Here is a 19,303-nt window from a genome sequence, read left to right on the forward strand (position 1 = left end):
TTGTTTCCACTGCCGCCAGCGCCTGTGTTTTTCTTCAACTTCATCATCCAGGCTCTGATTAATGGCAGGGGGGGCGGCTACATACAGAACCCCCCCCTGAGCCAGACCACCCCACCCCTCTGCCCACATGTGTGGCAGCCGCAGTCGTGTTTGTTTTCAATCAGCGAGAACAGTCAAATCGCAGCTGGATGTCTTGTTGCTCTTTTTGCTGGTCTGCAGGTTTGGAACAAGCTCCAACAGGGAGAACCCCCCCCCCACCACCACCACCACCACGACACACACACGTATCACATTCTTGTAGAACGATACCCGAACATAATTCAGCGGAGGAAGTGTCAGGTGTAAATCAAATTGTAGAATGTCCAAGAAGAAGAAAAAAGAGGGGTGGGTTGTAACTCAATTGTGAACCACCTGGAGCTCCATAAAATGTCAATCACAATGTCCACAAAATGTCTGTGTTCGCAAAAGATGATGTTTGAAATCTCTCTTACTCTCGGTCTATCTATCTATCTATCTATCTATCTATCTATCTATCTATCTATCTATCTATCTATCTATCTATCTATCTATCTATCTATCTATCTATCTATCTATCTATCTATCTATCTAAATCATGTTCGAAATAAAGATTCTATCTATCTATCTATCTATCTATCTATCTATCTATCTATCTATCTATCTATCTATCTATCTATCTATCTAAATAAATAAATAAATAAATGATGTTCGAAATAAAGATTCATCTCTTTATCTCTCTATCCCTCTCTCTATCTATCTAGCTTGCTAGCCATCTAGCCGTCTAGCTAGCCATCTACCTAGCTAGCTAGCCACCTAACTAGCCACCTAGCTATCTAACTAGCCAGCTAGCCATCTAGCTAGCCATCTAGCTAGCTGTGGTCCCTTCCCCATTAGGTGGCGACCCTAACCCTAAGGCTAGCAAGTGCACCGCTGACATGTGGGTTAATTGTGCCGGGTGACAGAATAAAAAAAAATATCGTTTCCGAGCGGCAGTGACGCCACGTCGCCGCCCTCGGCGAGTGTTAGCGCCGAGGGCTAGCGGCCAAACCGCAGCGCGGGAAACAAGAATCACGTTGAAAACAAATCAATAACTCTCCACAAGGCTGAAGACTTGTCTTCACGCGACGAAGGACACATGTGTCGCTCGTTAGCGCGCATGTGTCGCACACATGGCGGGAAAAAGTACTTCCGCTCAGACGAAACAACGGCACGAGGTGTCGGAACCCGAAGATCGTCGGGTGCCGATGTTTTGACGTGAGCGTCAGCCAGTGTCGACGCGGACTGAGCGTGAGAACGTTTGCCTCGCAACTGCCAAAGTGACAAATACCAAAACAAGGATAAAAAAAAGGATCAAAAGATTCAACCGGTATCGGGCCTGACAATTGACAATTGAGAGTTTTAAGGAAATATGAAAAGAAGATGTTATCTTACAAAGTTTTCCAAGAACTTAGTTGAACAATAAAACATATTTGTTTTGGAACGTCGTTTTTTATGTGTGTCAATACTTTGAGCAATCATCGACTCGTGAAGAAAATGATTTAATTTTAACTCATTCACGGGCAGACCGCTCCAAATTGATCTTTGACTTCTATAGTCGATGGGAGTGTGGAGTAATTTTTTTTTTTCTCACAGTTCAGAGGGTGCAGGTTCGATTCCACCTGCGGCCCTCCCCTGTGTGGAGTTTGGATGGATGGATGGATGGATGGATGGATGGATGGATGGATGGATGGATGGATGGATGGATGGATGGATGGATGGATGGATGGATGGATGGATGGATGGAAAATAAAGCAAGACTGTTTTCCCCAAGATGATCCTAATTTTTTTCAAGAAAATAAGATTTACAAGAAATTTACAAGAAAAGATTGTACAGCAATCCCCCATTTATCGCGGATAATTGGTTCCAAAAACCACCCGCGATAAGTGAAATCCGCGAAGTACGGTCACCAACAAGAAGTACTGGGCAGGCTAACGAGTTAGCGAAAAGATGCTAATTCGCGATCGTGCTAACACGCGAAAACGGACTTCTAAAGGAATATAAACGAACATTTGGAGCAATACTACATTGTCCTAAAGGTTAGACACATGTTTCCTCAATTTAGAAGTTTTATATTGACTTTTAAATGTCTTTTTAATTTGGAAAAAAAATCCACAATGTAGTGAAGCCGCGATAAACGAAACGTGAAGCAGCAAGGGATCACTGTATTTCCCTTGAACAAGTTATGCTTGTTGGAAAACTGCACTTTTATGTCAAGTGAGGTTCAAGTCCCAATTATGACTGCACTGAAAAGAGTATTAGAAGTTGTTGCAGCTTGGTACAGGCCCTTTGTTACAATTCCCACCCCGCACCAAAAGAAACCTGTTTTGCTTCTCAGTAAACAGCAACAGCATGTAACAGTGTTCAGCTAAATTTATTTCATGGTGGGGCCATAAAGAGCCACATTGAGCACGTCTGTGAGGAACAAAGTGGAAGCTGGGATGGGGTAAGTTTGAATGTAAAGAAGAGTGACACTTCAAAGGCCAGTTGTCTTCTTGCGCTGGGTCTCGCCGTTCCCTCGCAGACGCATGCGCAGATGACGGCATTTCATCCAGCTCTGCGCCATCTCGTCACACAAGCCGCCACGCCCGGCTTTGCGAGTGACGAGCGTCTCTAGCAATGTGCTTTGTGTGTGTTTGGACTATTTTACGTGTTTTACGTGTGCGTGTGGGCCCACGCCCATGCTCATTGTTTGCTCTGAAATTTTCCAAGTAAAAGGCCAACTTGGCCAAAAGCGGGAATGAAAAGCAGCGAGCTTCCAGTGATGAAATCAAACCATAAAAAGCGTCAATCTCTTCTTTGGCTTGTGTTTTTATGTCTTTTTTTGGATTGCAGGCAGCAGGTGCCATCTGTGACTCTAAGACAGTTTTACCATCTTTCTTCATTATTATGTCTATTTCGTTGGCAAACCGTGATGTCATTTTCAGTCGACACCAAGTGACAAAATGGCCGTCCCCTGAGATAAATAAATACATCTGCATTATGCTGCTTAATTCCACCATTGCAATATTGATCAGAATGCAATGTTTAGACTAGTGGGGGTGCACAAACCATCTTCTTCTAGCGAACAGTTTTGACTTTGGCTTCCCTTAACAAAAATGAAAGGATTCCCGAAACATATTAGCTAGCCTGCTAGCTAATGTCAACATACAAGCCGTGGAACTTGTTTTCTCAATCGGTCCAATAAAAGCATCCGGCTTTGCCTCAGAGATTGTGGTCCAGCCATCGTATGTAGTTGTCGAGGGCGCGGCGGCCCACGATGGACATGACAGGCAGGTGCGCGAAGGACAAGCAGCCGTGGAAGCCGTCTTCATAGTGGTCGCTGGTCACGCGTACGCCAGCCCGCCGCAGCCTCTCGGCATACATCAGCCCGTCATCCCGCAGCACGTCGAACTCGCATGTCAGCACGTACGCCTCGGGCGTCTTGGCCAGCGCCTCCTGCTCGGCCAGCAGGGGCGCCGCCCTTACGTCCAACAGCGCCGGCACCAGGCCTGCCAGCCCCGGCGAGCCTGTCTCCACCACTAATGGCCGGAAGTCTTTCTTGCGCTCCTCCGGCAGCAGAGCGGTCCAGTCTAGTCGGGATCGTGCGGCCGGGCTAATCCCCGGCTGGTCCAAGGCGCTGTGGTTGTTGGCCAGTAGCGCCGGCTTCAGGGACGGGTCGGCGCCGAGGTAAAGCAGCCAGAAGCGGGCCATGACGGGCCGGAAGAGGATGGGCACCGCCCGGTTCTGCTGGTAGGACGCGGTGTGGAAGTCCAGCGCCTGCAGGACCGGGTAAATCAGCGCCTGGGCCTTGAAGCGTGCCGTCAGGGTCACGTCGGCGCCCAGCTGTAGACACACACCCGTCAGACTCCGAGGTAGCCATGCTCATCACTCAACCGATGCTGCCTCAGCTATTTTTCTTTCCTTTTTTTCAATGAAATGATAAAGTGTGATTCACCTCCTGCGCGACAGCTGCCGCCAAGTTCCCTCCCGAGCTGTCTCCCGACACGCACAGTCGTTCCCGGTCCAGGCCGTAATGCTCGGCGACCTCCTGGGACAGGAAGGCCCGCGATGCCACCAGCGCGTCGTGGTACTGGTCGGGGAACACCGCCTCTGGAGCCAGACGATAGCTACGGCAACGTTGTTGTTTAAAAAAAAAAAAAAAAAGAAGGACATGAACAGGAAAAAAGCAGTGATAAATACTTTGCATGGAGTTGGACAAATGCTGATACGTGTGATTGTTAAAGTGTGGTACTTGGGCGCCCTCTGATGGTAACTGAAATAATCACTGAACAATTGCCGCAGTGGTTTAAATTTCTTTTCACTCTGATACGGTAAATTAAATTTTTAAGTGCAACATATTTTTATTGAATAGAACTTTTTTCTGAAACATTTATTTAGCTACAATTTTGCTTTTATGTACAACACATCTCACTTTATATTTTTTTTGTAAATCCAGTTTTTCATTTTTATCCATAAACCCAATCGTTTTTGGGGGGGGAATATTTGTTACTCACTCGATAGACATGACGACAGCATCCAGCTGTTCCGCCATTTGGCGGCACATGAGATCATACGATCGCATCCCTGTGAAGAAAGAAGAAAAGGAGGAGAGGTTGTCACATGATGTCTATCAAATCTAGGGTGTCATTTTTAGTGGTGTGCATTTGATGCCTGGCTAATAAAATACACGATTCTCACCAAATGTCCTGATTATTTCATATGCTAATTAAGATAGTGTTTTGCTTGTCACGATGTTTTGCTCTAACCAACCGATGAGAAAATGAAAAATACTGAGGAATTTTAATCTGATTCTCCGGGCCAATTGTGAATTAATTCTGGTCACCAATGCTGATTTGTAAATTTTATTTCAACGCATCAATTTTTTTTCCCGGAGCAACAGCGACCTCTGCTGCAAGGCCACGGTAAATACGTCCCCAAATATAACAGTCCACCTGGACTCGTGCCCTAATTGATAATATCTATCTAGCCATGTCTAGCATCAATTTTTTTTCCCGGAGCAACAGCGACCTCTGCTGCAAGGCCACGGTAAATACGTCCCCAAATATAACAGTCCACCTGGACTCGTGCCCTAATTGATAATATCTATCTAGCCATGTCTAGCTTTTGATTAACATATACATCTAGCTCGATGTAATGACTTGCACTCACGTGCAGTTCCCAGCGCCCAACCTCCGCCGTGAAAGTAGATGACCCCCCTTTTGGGGCTGCGTCCACCCGTGGCCTGGAACATGCGAGCGGGTACGCCCCCGAGCTGTCCATCGCTGACGACCACGGCGGGGCTTGAACGAGCCTCAATCTCCTCGGCCCATGACACCAACCAGTTGAGCAGGTGCACCTGGTGGCACACGCCCAGCACCTGGGCCACGTCGCCCTGCACACAGCACAGATGCCTCGGGGTCATCCAGGAGCAATTGAGAGAAATTGGGCGTGAGAGATTGTGGAACTGCATTCAAGCAGAACAAGTCCAGCGTGTTGTACAAGGCTTACGCAAATACAGGTCACATGCTGCAGTTTATCTCCCTGAGCATCAAAATTACACACAAGTGTAATAAGAGAAGCAATAAATGAAGACAAATAGATGCTGCAAGAGTTTCATAAGCATCTATTTATTAATCTTCATCCATGTTAAATAATAATCAGCCCCGCCCTCCAATCGCAGCCCCCCCGTCCAGCTGTCTTGTCAGGACTCACCACACGCATGAAGCCCCGGAAGAGGGCGTCCAGCAGCATCAGCTTCCACGGCTCGCTCACTCCAGCGGGCAGCGGCAGGTACACGTAATAGGCAGCCGCCGCCAGCAGCACGGCTCCGGTGAAACGCAGCCTCATCGCTTGGCCGTCAGTGTGTACCGGGCCGGGGCCTCGGTGCGCTCGCAATCACCCTCCCCGCCCGGGTCTCGAGATCCCTCCCAGGGTCTCAGGTTGGAGGAAGCACATAACGCCGGGCAAAGACCCCAATTTCAGAATAAAAGTAATATTTGACGTTCGATATCATCGCCTGAGCAATGAATTGTTGCGCGCAAGATCTTATTTTGAAAACGTGTCTACGGAAAAAGTGTAGGCCTTGCGTAACGACGCGCAAACCGGGAAATGTAGTCCTCACCGGGATAATATGGAAAACATCAATATGTTGTTAAAACGTTGAATAAACATCGCACAAGGTAAAACTCAAGTATGATGTTAACATTTAAGAAAATAAACACCGGAAGAAACGCTCACTTGTCAAAGCCACACTAACACTGCCACCTGGTGACCCTACCAAGAAGTAAAGATTAAATTAGCTGTACAGCCGAGGGTTGTGTTAACTATTTTCTTTTAGAAACACATTATAGTTTGATTTATGTTATTCTACCTCGCTAAAAAGCTTTTTGAACGCTAAGAGGAGTGGAAAATGAATAAAGGGAAAATATTTGACAAATATTTTTCCCCAATCATGAAAAGGAACGTCATAATGTTGGCCAATCATTGCGATAGACAAACAGATAAATAAATCATTTATATGAGCCACTCGGTGGTATCAAAACTAACGAATACTTATTACAACATTGTAATATTTCAACGAAAAAAAAATGTTTTCAGAAGACGAGCCAACAGAAGACAAATGATTGACAAGGACTCCCTCCAATCAGGTGGTAAAACGTCACACAATGCTAACCAATGATGTGCGAAAGATCAGAACGTGACGACGCAGAAGAACGAAAAATGATTTGTAATCGTTTCCTCCAATCGGTAAAGAGAACATCACTATGCTGGCCAATGATTGAAGCCCTTTAGCATTAGCAATAGTAGACCCTTCGCCCGGGATGGAGTAGCTGTCAACAAGGCTCGTTATCTTGTTCAATGGATAGTTGCATATTGGTAACAAGTTGAACTATTTAGTCAACAGCTTACGATTTTTTATTTTTTTATCTATAGCGCACTAAACGGACTCATAAATTTTGTGCTTGTGTTTAGCGTAAATGCAAATTTTAATACATCCTCCACCGCTACTTTTATTCTTTTGGTCGCTCGCTCGCGATTAGTTGTATCCTCGAAAGCCGGCGTCGTCGTCATGGGCGAAGTGGAGCTGTCATGCCGGGCGTACGTCAAGATGTACCTGCACGCCTGCCTCTTCCCCCGTTGCAGCGTCAACGGGGTGCTGTTGTCTTCCAGCTCGGCAGGGGGCGCTGTCTGCGTGACTGACTGCGTTCCGCTGCTGCATTCGCACCTGTCCCTTGCGCCCGTCACCCAGCTGGCACTCACACAGGTAAGAACGGCTGACCTTTTGACTAATGTACTCAAGTGTGCTAAAAATGGTGATGCTGCAGGTGGACGTGTGGTGCTCGCAGACCCAGCAAAGGATTGTGGGATACTATCAAGCCAACGCCTGCGTGTCAGATTGCAGGTAAGCCTCGGCACCGCTCTGACAGCAAGATTGGTGACGGAAGCAACCAACCTTTTACAGTCCAACGCAAGGAGCCCTGAAGATCGCCGACAAGATCGCCGAACAGTTCGACGGCGCCGTTCTGCTCATGGTCAGTTGCTTGAGAACTTTTTGGTCTCTGCAAACTATAATGAAGTGTCCTCATCTGTTGTGTTTGTCACCCTTCAGCTGGACGGGAGCAAAATGTCTCCCGACTACCGTGTCCCTCCCATCGTCATGTACGAACGCAGAGACTCGAGGTGGACGCTGAAAGACAAGCACACGTAAGGAGTAAATCTTACTTAATCACCAAAAGGAAGTCAGATAGCGAAATGCTAAAACTGAATCTGTGATATGAAATCATGATTCATCTGTTTTTTGTTTATCTTCTTCCCATGCAGGATCATGCTGAGGCAGTGGGAGGAGACCCGCGCCATCGCCAGCCAGATGTTGGAGTCGGGCGACCACTCGCTCCTGGTGGATTTCGACAGCCACCTGGATGACATCACCAGAGACTGGACCAATCAGAAGCTGAACGCCAAGATCGCCGAGCTGGCCTCGCCAGCCAATGGAAACATCTAGAAGTGGAGGAGAAGTGCTTTGATTAATATATTACCATTTTTTTTGTTAACACGGAGGGTCGATGGCACGTCTGCCATTGAAGCCTTTTCACTGTTTGTCTTTTTGTTTTACTAACACAAGGTGAAAAATGACGAGGGTGATGTGACCCCCATCTAAGCGTTAGAATGATTTCAAGGACATATAAACACATCCCAAGATGACTCCACTCCACATTTTTCCCTCGGGGATTTATCTTTCAACCGTGACATAAAAGGACCCTAACATTTCAATGAGCATGTTTAATAAAAATAAGTTAACACGTCTTTGGTGTTTATTAAAAAAAAACGAAGTTGATTCAGGTGCCAGAAGATAGCAGCATAGCACTACTTTTGTGTAAAAGACAGTAAAATCACATCAACATAGTTCATACACAAAAACAGTGACTAAGTTATAAGTACAAAAATTAAAGTGAATTTGTGAATTCAAGCATGCATGGTTTACTACGTGGTTTTTATCCTCGGCTTACATTCGCCTAAAAAAATTTAAATTTTGTTTGTTCTCGGGCGGCCCACTAGGACATAGAAATAAATACAATTGTGACACATCAAATTCATGCTGACGCGAGTGCAACATTAACTCCAGAAATACCATTTTGAAAAGAACACTTGCAAATCCAAAGGACAGTCAGCGGTGTTTTAAATTCATCCTAATTATTATATTCTTGCGTACGTGCATAGTGTTGAAGTGTGTAAATATTTATGTGTACTTTGGTCCTCTGCTGTTTTGTGTGTTCCAAAAATGTAAACTCTCATACTGCAGAGTGTTGTTTTTTTGTTTTTTTCTGTTCCATTGAAGATGTGACCTTGACATTCCATGTAACTTGGCCACTTGAACTTGCAGCGTTTGTAGTGTGTGCCACGTCGCTCCATTCAAGATTTTCAGGCGGGCGGTTCAAACATGATGGAAGGACGGCCGCCCATCGAAGAAAGTGACTTTGGTGCTATTAGGAGAAGAGGCCGGCGCCATGTTCCGTCAGGGTGCCGCCGCCTCCACCTCGTCGCTCTGCTCAGCCACCAAGTTGAGTGTGATCTCTTCCAGCGGAGACTCCAGGACGCCGAAGGCCTCCAGCGGGGAGCAAGCGCTCCGCACTTGCTGCTCGGCCCACGGCAAAGTCACCTGACATCGGGCACCAACAACAACATGAAGTAACACATCAGTCGAAAGGAGCGCCACCTCAGAATACCTGAACGGTGATGAATTTTTCGGACGGATCTTCACTGCAGCTGAGTTCTTCGCCAAAGCAGAGAGTGAAGCTGCATTGTGGCGGATCGCCGCCGTTGACACAAAAGTTGTCCAGTTCTGAAAAGCAGAACACAAAGTCATGAGTTTTGCGGCAAGCTGAAGATTTCTGTTTAAAGCACAGGTGTCAAACTCAAGGCCCGGGGGCCAGATACGACCCGCCACATCATTTTATGTGGCCCGCGAAGACAAATTGTGCATCAAATTTGTGTCATTACTAGAACTGCAAATTGTCTTCACTTTTAATAATATCTTGACAGTCATAATGACCCTCTGAAAGAAGCTATGACTATAATGCGGCCCGTGAAAAAAATTAGTTTGACACCCCTGGTTTGAAGTGTTAAGATTTCCACTCACGTCGCTTGAAGGCATCTTTGCTGAAGAGCAGGACGGACTCTGAGTTCCTCTCCATCTTGGATAAGGCGGGCGAGCTGCCGTGAGGCCCCGTCCAGAACACGCGGCCGCGGCAGAAGCGGCGGCCGTAGACGCCCTGGCGGGTGGACGTGAGCAATATGCCCTTCTCCATGAAGGGCAGCAGGGAGAGCAGCTCCACCCTTCCGGCGGACACCGAAGGCGGCGGCTCCGGCAGGTGGATGCGTGGGAAGCAGGCGTCGGGGGCCGGTCTGGGCGGCGCAGGCGAGGAGGACGACACGTACAGCACCCGCACGTCGGCCCCCTGGATGAGTCGCGTCAGCACTTTCTGGCCCAAGTAGTGCACCACCACGTGCAGCGAGTCCTTGTCTGCGTAAGCATTCGTACACTTATTGCAATTTTCTTGACAGTTTGTCGTCTTGCTCGCTCAACGCTTACCTTCCTCTGGAGGCGCGACACTCTCCTGGATGCTCACGTCCAGTTGGATCTCGCTGAGCGCTGCAGAGAAGGCGCAAAAAAAAAACGTCGTCAGTCAAGGTTCTTCCGAGCGCTGGTGCGAGCTCAAACTCACGGGCTTCCATTGAGTGGTTGTCCAGGAGATGCTCAGGCTGCAGCCCGATGTCTTCGGCGATCTGAGTTGCCACGAAACAACAGTTACACGAGCTAGCAGTGCTAGGAATGCTAACGAGCTAACAGAACAAGGCTCCCTTTTCTTGTGCAGCATGCCGAGAATGCTTTCAATTTGTGGATGGATTTGACACACACTGGCTCAATTTTGCCGTCGTCCGCCGCCGTCTTCATGTGCTTGACGTGAGGGACGTCTTCGTCGGCCGTGACGTCGTCGCTGCTGTTGCTGTTCCTCCTGCGCTTGCATTTGCGGACGCTTTTCTCACATTTTCTCTCTGGAATTAGTGCTCCTTCACAGACGTGGAATTCTCATTTGTGCCCTACATCGACTCTCCCATAAAACAAGCGGACGGTCCTTTCTCACCTTGCTCGTCGGGTGGTACCAGTCGGTAGACTTTGTACGGCTCTGAGATGTCCAGCTGGGCTCGCTCCACAACCTCACAAAACTCGGGGCTCTTTTTGAGGGCGCAGCGCAGACGCGTCTTCCAGCTGGCTGGGTTGTTATCGCTTAGCCTGCCCTTGAACTCGGCCCATGCCTTAACCACAAACAACATTGTAGCGCCTTGCTTTTTTTTCTCTCTCTCCTTGTGTACTTCTGCTAACACATACCTTGAAGATGGCGGCATCCTGATCCTTACGAAAGTCTTGCTTGCCGGCATGTTTCCAGGGGATGCGGAACATGGTTTTGGCCTCATCCTCCCATTTCAGACCCGGAAATTTACCACTGCTCACCTGCCAACACATGGCACTTTTGATCAAAAGTGGTCCTCCCCTGAATAGTGTCTTTGGGAAGGTCCTTAATACCAAGTGACGCTTTGGCCTGAGTATAAAAACTGTGAAAAGATGTTTTAATGAAATTGTAAGAAGGGTGGGGGGTGGGGGCTTTTTTCCTTTCTTTAAAGTCGATTTCAAGAGTTTCTGCAGCACGCCCTCCACCCGCCCCGAGCCGACTAACGCGAATGCGCGCACCTGTTTCACCATCCACAAGCGCAGTTTGCGGGTGGGTCGCGGCGTCGCGGAGGCCATGACTCCCACGCAAGCAACTCCGAGGCACTCTGAGGGGCGGTGGGGATACAGACAAAATATGCATAACGCACCATTAGCTCAGAAACAAATGAATGTAGAAAAAAAAAAAAAACAACAGCCGAACCGCAGGACGCCACTTCCGCGTTCGAAACCCTCAAAAAAACACTTTCGTTACTAGTCAGCCAACTATCGAAATCTTCTCAATTCGACAATCGGCTATATGGGTGGCACAAACAAGACCAATAAAATTTAGCAAGCTAAGAGGGCATCGAAAAAAATCAACGGTGATAATTCGGAAGTGGATTTAAGTTTCGTTTACCTGGCTGGCCCCCGCAGAAGCTTGCTGCTTGTTTCGAGTTTAGTGTGCGCGCTCCTGTGGGCCGCGCACTTATTGTGTATTGCATAAACTGGATGCATGCGAACGCGCAGAAGCGCAGGAGGCGTTTCGCTGAAACCACGTGACTTCTTGGAAGCCTACCATGCGCTGGCCACCAGGGGGAGACAAAAAAGCACAAATGCACGCAGATGTTCTTTTTGTCGAGGAGACGGTACGTGTTTGTCTTGTTTTCCAAAAATCAAAAATGATGACGGCGATTATGTTATTGGGTTTGTAAAATGTCACATACCGTGAGCCGGTGTTTGAAGAGTACATATTTATTGATCATCAATAAAGCACAAAATTTATCATCTTGGCACATTCAAGTACGTAATGAGGAACAGCATAGAACATGGGTGTCAAACTCATTTTTATAGTGGGCCACTTCCCTCAGAGGGGTGTTATGACAGTGACATTAATTAAATGTTTAATCCTCTCATATTAGTACGTACACAACAAATGGATAGATTATGGATTACTAGTTTTGAAATCATAAATATTTTCAATATCTATCAATCTTCAATTACTGTAAAAAGATAAAAAAAATCTTGCAAAATTCATTTTTGATTGCAAATTACAAATTTTGGTACGGATTTTAGATGACTTGCTTTCGCGGGCCATATAAAATGACACGACGGGCCGGATCTGGCCCCCGGGCCTTGAGTTTGACATCCATGGGATAGACAATCAGTTTTGCTCTCTTTTTATTTTGTTCACTTTTGGACTGCTGCTATGCAGCTCATTCTACATCGTAAAGCGTGTACGGCGGACGGAAGCTGGCGGCTCAGCTTCTGTGATGCTGGTGAGTTGTGTTCCTGGGAACCTTTTCACCAAGAGGAACCTCCATCAGTTTCTAAAGGAAAGCATCAAAGTCAAACAAACTGGTGTTGGCAACCTGTGCGCGCTTTTTCCCAAAAGAACATTAAATGCGCACAAGTAGTGGGAGAAAAGTTAAGGAGTCAACTAACTTAGCCGTTGAACGCATTGGAATTCAATTTCACCTTGCGCATTCGAGCGTAGTAGGCGTTGTCATCCTCGTTGTCGGCCCTCTGCGTGTCCACACGGTAGCGTTCGCAGGCTCGGATCAGGTCGTGGGCGTCGTACAGAGGGGCGGGGTCCAGCGAGTGAGCGTTGATCAGACTGACCAGGTACTCCCTGTAGTGTTTCCTGAACAAAACAAAGGCTGCATTGTCTGTCAGGAATTTTTCTTAATTTAGTCTTCTTCCTTGGGTCACTTTTGATTTTTAAAGTCTGTAATAATTACCCTGAACTTTTATTCTGCAGTGTGGATGGGGTGTTGCGTTTTGAAGTCATTTGACCTCTTTAATCGTAATCGTAAATGTTAAACCTGCTAAATATTTACAATGTTACATCCCAATTTGTGGAGTTCACACGGAGATAAATGATGAGTCGCACTCACTCGCAGAGTCCGGCCTGGCCCGGCTGAGTCTGGGCGCCACACGGCGAGTCCACAGTCTGACCGCCTTCGTCCTTTTGCTCCATTACGCCGCATGTGTCTGCGTGATGCAGGAGAGCGCACTCAAACACTTTATAGGGCAGAAATGCAGTGGGCCTAATCCGGACCCCTGTGTTCTTTACAAACAATTGCTTCTCGGTCACTCTCACCTGCTTGCGGTTCATCCGAACGTTCCGTGTTGAAGTCCACGCCGCTCCTCTGACAAACGGGAGCAGATGGGACACGTGAGCAAAGCTACGGAAGCTGCGGAAATGTGCGGCGCGGTCGCTCGCACCTGCAGCAACGCCTGCAACTGCGTGGCCTCCCAGTCCCGCAGGTAGAAGAGGCAGTCGCGAGGATGATGAGCGTGGAGGCTCGTGAAAGGGCACTGCTCCATCCTGCAGCCCGTCTGCAACAGAAAAAAAGGACTCTCGCGCTATCCTCAAGCAGGAGAAGAGACACTAAGAAAAGCATGCCATCCGTGTCCACCTAAAAAAAAAAAACGAAGCAGCGGCGTACCCACCGTGTAGTATGGGTTGTTGCATCCGCTGCAGAACTGGTACCTGCACTGGGAGCAGCTGAAGTGCATGCAGCCGCCTTTGGTTAGCGCGTACTGGAAGCGGCAGTGGGGGCAGGCTGCAAAAACCAAGACCACGCTCACTTTTGCAACCTTCAGCGAGTGAGTGAGAACAGCAGGCCGTCACTCACTTATGCCGTTGTCCCTCAGGTAGCCGGCTAGACCCAGCCTCTGGTACTCGGGGTCGTTGTCCCGCTTCCACTGCTGGAACTGCTCGCAGGTCAGATCCTGGTGCTGAGGCTCCCACTGTCAAGGCGGTCAGATGCAATCAAGCCGTCGGCGTATCGGACCTCCGGGCGCGGGTCGGCACTCACCGCTTTCTTGCACTTAGCGCAGAAGCTGTTGCAGCAGGACAGACACGTCACCTTCAGCTGGTCGCCTTCGTTAATGAAGCCCGACACGCACTGCGTGACAAAAAACAAGGGATATATGTAAAAATGAGCGCTTCATTTGAGCTTTTCATGAGACGACGCAGAAGAAGTGATACGCAAGATACAATAGGCGGGGTCGGCAGGACTGGAAACAACCGGGTACAAAAGCGAGACCACTATCCAGTCTTAAAATGTGAAGACCATAAGCATGCACACTCACATGGCTGCACCACAAAAACTTGGGGTCCTTCCTGAGCACGTGCTCGGTGAGCTTCTTGTGGAAGAGGTCGTAGACGTCAGGCTCCAAACATTCCCGCAACTGCAAAGCGCAAATCCGGTGAGGTCATGGCAGCCCCTCCCCTCGCAACCTGTCCGCGGCTCGTACCTGGATGTCCAGCGTGGAGAAGTAGCTGTCATGCTCCTCGGGATCGGTGATGTCGGGCCCGCGACAGATGGGACAAACCATGTCCCAGATGTGCCTGTCACGCACCATGATGGTGAAGTGCTGGGTGAAACACTCCAGACACACCGAGCACTGACATGACGTCAGAGACTGCATCTGTGGGGGTGCAAAGAACTCGTTTGACAAACTGCTACATGGGGAAAACATTCAAATGGTGTTTGCAGTTGTTAGAATTTTTTTTTTTTTGCTGACCTTGCTTCGAGGGAAGATGCTCAGGCAGCAGGGACACTCGTTGTTGAGGACGCGCCTGATGAAGTCGCGGTCGTGCGACTCCCTGACGGCTTGCACCACGTCCTCCAGCGAGTAGGCCACGTCCGGCTCCCGCAGCAGCGACAGTGTCAGCTCGCAGCGCCCCCAGCTGGGCAGCTCGTACAGCGCCAGCAGACGACGGCACATCCGCTGCGAGGAGCGTCGACATTAGCTCAGATGCATTCGGGCCTTTATTTTGGCGGTCTGCACCTCTTTGTCGGGGTGGTTGGGGTCCACAGACGGCTCGGGCTGCTCGCTCCAGATGCGCTTGTGGAAGGCGTCCAGTAGGGGGCGCTGCAGCACCGACAGGGCTCCCTTCACCTCGCCGCCGCTTTGCCGCAGGGCCTCCTCGCACCGACGGGCGTCTCGAAAGCCCAGAGAGTTCAGCTCATTCATCTGCGCACACACGACAATACCAGCGTTTTCGGACCTGGACTCAAATCGCTTCGATGAAGTGAAAGTGCGGTCCACCCGCAAAAACGTCAAAATATTTCCAGAGTTTTGATCTAGTTGCACCAGTTGATGAACTTTCACCTACTGCGGGTGGCTGTGGAATTTAGATTTTGCAACCCTGTTTTTGTGTGTATTTCTTTAGTGTTGACCAAAGCATGTGAGTCATCTGCATGACCTTGCTTCAAATAATTGATGTGCTAGCTCGCTTGAAGCACAAACTGTACAACTTTGACAGATTTAAACATGGGAATCCTCCCTTGCAGCCTCACGCCTCAGTAAAACTGTTGATTTATTTGACGTTATCTGATGGCAAATTCGGGCCAAGATACATTTGTAGCTAAGTATTGCAGGGGATGGGCTCTTCTGTGGCAGCGAGCTGGAGGTCATTCGAAAGAATTTAGAGCCATACTGTCCTCCCACAAGAGTGCTTGGAGGTTGGAGGCTTCAAGTCACACAAATCACATTGCTACTTGAAGGAGAGGATTATTTGAGGTGGTGCTTGGAGTCAAAACTTTAAGGTGTTTCAATCCACGAGTAGGTGAAGCGACGGTCGCACCTTCATTTGTCGGTCCCTGAGCAGCTGCGTGGCGGCTCGCTCGGCGTCGCCGCCCGCGGTCAGCCAGGCCAGCTTGGCCTCGGCCCTGGACAGCTTGATGCCTTCGCCTGCGGTCGAGACGCCCGTGTGCACCGAGGCGGCCATGGCGCAGATCTCGTCCAGCAGGTGCGGCAGTTCCGACGTCTGCCAATCGCAGAGGTCTCTGACGCCGGCGCCGCACGAGCGCAGCGCGGCGTACACTTCCTCGGGGCTGATGCCGCGCTTCTCGGCTTCCTGCGGGAAACACAGCGGGCAATGTTCAATGAGAGTGGCGTTCTAGCCAAAGTTTTGCCTCAGAATCAACACAATTATGAAAAATGTTACTTTGGCGCCTTCATGTGGCAACAATCAGCAATGACTGCACATACCCTGTTGCAAATATTAAAGCAATTCATTCAAGTCTGTGTGCCAAGCAAGCGCTGGCTAGCGTGAGAGAACAATTCCTACTTTGATCTGGCGTATGAGGAGCAGCCCGTCTTCCTTCATGCGTTCCTGCCTTTTGGCGTCCAAGCTGGCTCTCGGCTTGGGCTGCGGCGGCGCGCTTTTACGGCCGATGTCGCCCGAGGCCTTGGGAGGACGCGGAACTCCGTCCAACGCTTTACCTGGAGAGCCGCACACCTCACACGCCTCTGCGGACGCGGCGTTGGCGTAGGTGCACGACTGACACATCCAATGAGACTGAGGAAGAGAAAACGATTTAGCGGGAGTTCACATCTTACAAAGGAACATTTGGCAGCAGAGGACATTCTTGACGACAAACTCAACCCTTTTTTTCAAAACTGTGACTACCAACCTGTTCTCCGGCGTTCGAACCAGAACTCGAAGCCGGGCTGGAAAGCACCGGGGTGATCGATGGGCGAGGGGCCAGACGGGGGCGCTCGCAGACCTCACACAGGATGCTGCTGCCTGGATTGATGACCGTGCAGCTCTTGCACTGCCACTCTGGCAACACACCGTTCAGACGATCATTGTTTTTGCACCGAAGTCATTTTATGACAAAATGTTTCTACTGCTTATTTCAAACACTTCACTATTCCGAGCGTCTGACCTGCGTTGGTGGGCGTGGAGCCGCGTTTGCAAGTAGCGCAGAGCGAGTCGTGCGGCTTGTTGACGGCGGCGCAGTGAATGCACGTCCACGTGGGCCGAGGAGCGCTGGAAGCAAAAAATGACATTCAAGACCGGGAATAATCCCTAAGGAATCGATCTCGAGGCATACCCGTTGCTCTTGGTGGGCGCCAGCACTGTCCTGCTGTGTCCTTTGCGCTCGGGGTGCGAGTGGAAGAGTTCATCGCACTTGCGGCACAACATCTGCACGCACGGGGCACACCGAGCGTGGGCGGGCGACAGGCCACAGATGGAACACATCCCTTTGCACGTGACAAAACGTCCGGGGAGAGAAAAATGTGAAGAGACGATGGTGAGGACGACGGGGGCCCCGCTGGCGCAACCTACCCTGCGTGGCTTTCAGTACTCGGTCTCGCTTGTGATCGGTCCTGGCAGGGTGGCGATGGAAGAGGTCGTCGCACGCGTCGCAAAAGGACTGGCCATTACACGACGGGCAGAGTAGTGTTGCGGACCCGCCGCACAGATTGCACTGGCCCGCTGCGTACACAATTTCTAAGCTCAAGTTAAATACCAACTGGACTTTAGCAGTGGTTCACCCATATGCCACTAGAGGGAGCCCGCATAACATGACCACCACTATACAGTATATCTCAAGCCCCTCTTAATCGATAAACTCCATCAATGGTCACACTGAGCTCAAAGTGAAAGTTTGTGGTGGCAACTGACATGATGATGATTGCGGTGGCGCTTTCGGAGCTTGTCCGCCGACTCTGTCTAGTCTGGGCTTGGGCGCCACAGGGGGAGGCGGCGGCTTGTGTGCTGACTTGTCCTTTGGCGGCGGTATCACGGTGGCGTCAGTCACCAGCGCATCCTGGCAGAAAAAATAAATCAGTACTTCTTCACCTTGCCTTTTCCAAATAGTACACTGACCTGGTGGACGTCCAACCCCGGGACAAGGTCTTTGAAGACTTCCTGATGAGGATGCGTGCCCTACAAATGAGGAAATGAGTCGTCGTGAATCAGCAAAGACTCCTTTCGGAAGAGTCAAACCTTGATGAGCATGGCCAGCTCCGAACGCAAGACCATGACTTCCAGCGTCACCATGGCGACAGTTTCACTGTCAGGCTCGGTGACGTCATCAGGAAAGCTGAGCCCGTCCAACTGCTGTTTGGTGTAGCCGTAAAGGTGAAGCACCGCTCGGCCGCCCTGAGGAATGGCAACTCAGTGGTTAGGCGCCGATTTGATCAAGAACGGGTCACCCTAAGCGGTACTCACCTGGATGGCGTCCACAGTGGATCTGAAGACCGGGTTGTTGTACTTAACTATGCGCCAGAACTTAGGCCTGATGATGCTGGTCAGATTGCAGCCATATTTCTCAAGGATGTTCAAGGCCTTCACCAAATTATTCAGTGACTCCAACACCTGAGAGGAAGAGCACACCATGTTGGATGAAATCCGAGTGAAATTTGCAAAGATTAACCAGAAAAATTGTCAAAATTAGAAGTGTTGACCTGAGCTCTGTTGCTGCCAGACACATTTTCCTTCAGCATGGTCTCCACCTGGAGGTGAGGGTACTTTTGGGACAGCGGCAGCGGGAAGTTGGCCATCAACTGGACCTCGGTCTTTACGCTCTGGCTTTGCCCTGAGGTAAGGAGGGCCTGGGCACTCCTCCTCGCCTCCTCCATCTGCTGCTGATCACCGCGACCAATCTGGAAAGACACTTTAGATAGTTTGCAAACTTCTGTATCAACAACAATGTACAAGAACACCAGAACTTCAATTCAGTCACATAAAGTCGTAGTAGTTTTCCTGTAAGTTTCGTCTGTCAATGTCTGAGCTAAAACTGTCTTTCCTCGTTTCACTGAGGCTGGCAGGCTCCTGTCATGGGGAAGTCCCGAACCAGAGCAACATTCCAGCTACAAATGTTGTCAACAACAAGTCAATAAATAAACACACACATAAACCGTACTTTCAATAAATATTGATCGAGTTGACAACTTGAACTGAAGCTACATAAGAGCCAAACGTCGACATTCCATTTGTTCAAACTTTGCTTTAGTGAGACAAGAAGAGTCACCGCGTACACACAAGCCAAGTTTAACTTGACTTTAAATTTTTAAATTTAACCCCCGAGTACTCGAAAGACACCATTTGAGAATAATTTACGAATAACTGCGACGTTTATTTTACCTTAACTCGGGCGAGTGGACTTGAATGCAGCATGAAGGAGGAGGTTTTGCTGCCTCCTGTACTTCTGGTCCGCTGTGCTTTCTTTCACAGTAAAAGTAATTTGAAAACGCTTCTGAGAGTACTTCCGGTGTGATTTGGGTTTTTCACCGTAACATTTGCTGGCAAA

At 49.1% G+C, this 19,303-nt stretch overlaps 4 protein-coding genes across 7 annotated transcripts; 1 reads left to right on the top strand and 3 right to left on the bottom strand.

The window, feature by feature from the left end:
* Window positions 1-2,410: 2,410 nt before the first annotated feature.
* On the bottom strand, window positions 2,411-6,444 carry LOC125986347 (neutral cholesterol ester hydrolase 1). The gene is made up of 5 exons (XM_049750024.2): window positions 5,750-6,444; window positions 5,207-5,429; window positions 4,552-4,621; window positions 3,993-4,164; window positions 2,411-3,880 (listed from the first exon to the last, which is right to left on the bottom strand). Exons 1-5 carry the CDS (start codon window positions 5,882-5,884, stop codon window positions 3,260-3,262), a joined length of 1,221 nt encoding a protein of 406 aa, XP_049605981.1. The 5' UTR covers window positions 5,885-6,444; the 3' UTR covers window positions 2,411-3,259.
* Window positions 6,445-6,807: 363 nt separating this feature from the next.
* On the top strand, window positions 6,808-8,340 carry emc9 (ER membrane protein complex subunit 9). Its single transcript, XM_049750027.2, has 5 exons — window positions 6,808-7,301; window positions 7,363-7,439; window positions 7,500-7,569; window positions 7,647-7,741; window positions 7,859-8,340. The coding sequence occupies exons 1-5, from the start codon at window positions 7,107-7,109 to the stop codon at window positions 8,037-8,039; spliced, it is 618 nt and encodes a 205-aa protein (XP_049605984.1). The 5' UTR covers window positions 6,808-7,106; the 3' UTR covers window positions 8,040-8,340.
* Window positions 8,341-8,841: 501 nt separating this feature from the next.
* irf9 (interferon regulatory factor 9) lies at window positions 8,842-11,807 on the bottom strand. Of its 2 annotated transcripts, XM_049750022.2 has the most exons (10): window positions 11,662-11,807; window positions 11,286-11,371; window positions 10,926-11,048; window positions 10,681-10,852; window positions 10,455-10,606; window positions 10,261-10,321; window positions 10,128-10,187; window positions 9,675-10,058; window positions 9,262-9,377; window positions 8,842-9,194 (listed from the first exon to the last, which is right to left on the bottom strand). In XM_049750022.2, the coding sequence occupies exons 1-10, from the start codon at window positions 11,744-11,746 to the stop codon at window positions 9,051-9,053; spliced, it is 1,383 nt and encodes a 460-aa protein (XP_049605979.1). In that variant the 5' UTR covers window positions 11,747-11,807; the 3' UTR covers window positions 8,842-9,050. The 2 variants fall into 2 exon arrangements, with proteins under 2 accessions (XP_049605979.1, XP_049605980.1); XM_049750023.2 differs by lacking the exon at window positions 11,286-11,371 and having other exon boundaries at window positions 11,662-11,776.
* A 173-nt stretch (window positions 11,808-11,980) lies between these two features.
* Window positions 11,981-19,274, bottom strand: LOC125986342 (E3 ubiquitin-protein ligase RNF31). 3 transcript variants are annotated; one of them, XM_049750016.1, is made up of 24 exons: window positions 19,138-19,274; window positions 18,459-18,656; window positions 18,223-18,369; window positions 17,998-18,153; window positions 17,878-17,937; window positions 17,674-17,818; window positions 17,335-17,484; window positions 17,099-17,249; window positions 16,931-17,034; window positions 16,676-16,824; window positions 16,330-16,560; window positions 15,844-16,116; window positions 15,045-15,230; window positions 14,778-14,984; window positions 14,508-14,681; window positions 14,343-14,441; window positions 14,066-14,155; window positions 13,883-13,997; window positions 13,698-13,810; window positions 13,470-13,583; window positions 13,345-13,393; window positions 13,139-13,235; window positions 12,720-12,885; window positions 11,981-12,571 (listed from the first exon to the last, which is right to left on the bottom strand). In XM_049750016.1, exons 1-24 carry the CDS (start codon window positions 19,168-19,170, stop codon window positions 12,503-12,505), a joined length of 3,276 nt encoding a protein of 1,091 aa, XP_049605973.1. In that variant the 5' UTR covers window positions 19,171-19,274; the 3' UTR covers window positions 11,981-12,502. The 3 variants fall into 3 exon arrangements, with proteins under 3 accessions (XP_049605973.1, XP_049605975.1, XP_049605974.1); XM_049750018.1 differs by having other exon boundaries at window positions 12,720-12,901; XM_049750017.1 differs by having other exon boundaries at window positions 18,459-18,667; window positions 19,138-19,172.
* Between the last annotated feature and the right edge of the window lie 29 nt (window positions 19,275-19,303).

This window comes from Syngnathus scovelli, chromosome 18 (genome assembly GCF_024217435.2).
Source record: "Syngnathus scovelli strain Florida chromosome 18, RoL_Ssco_1.2, whole genome shotgun sequence".
Classification (NCBI taxonomy): Eukaryota; Metazoa; Chordata; class Actinopteri; order Syngnathiformes; family Syngnathidae; genus Syngnathus; species Syngnathus scovelli.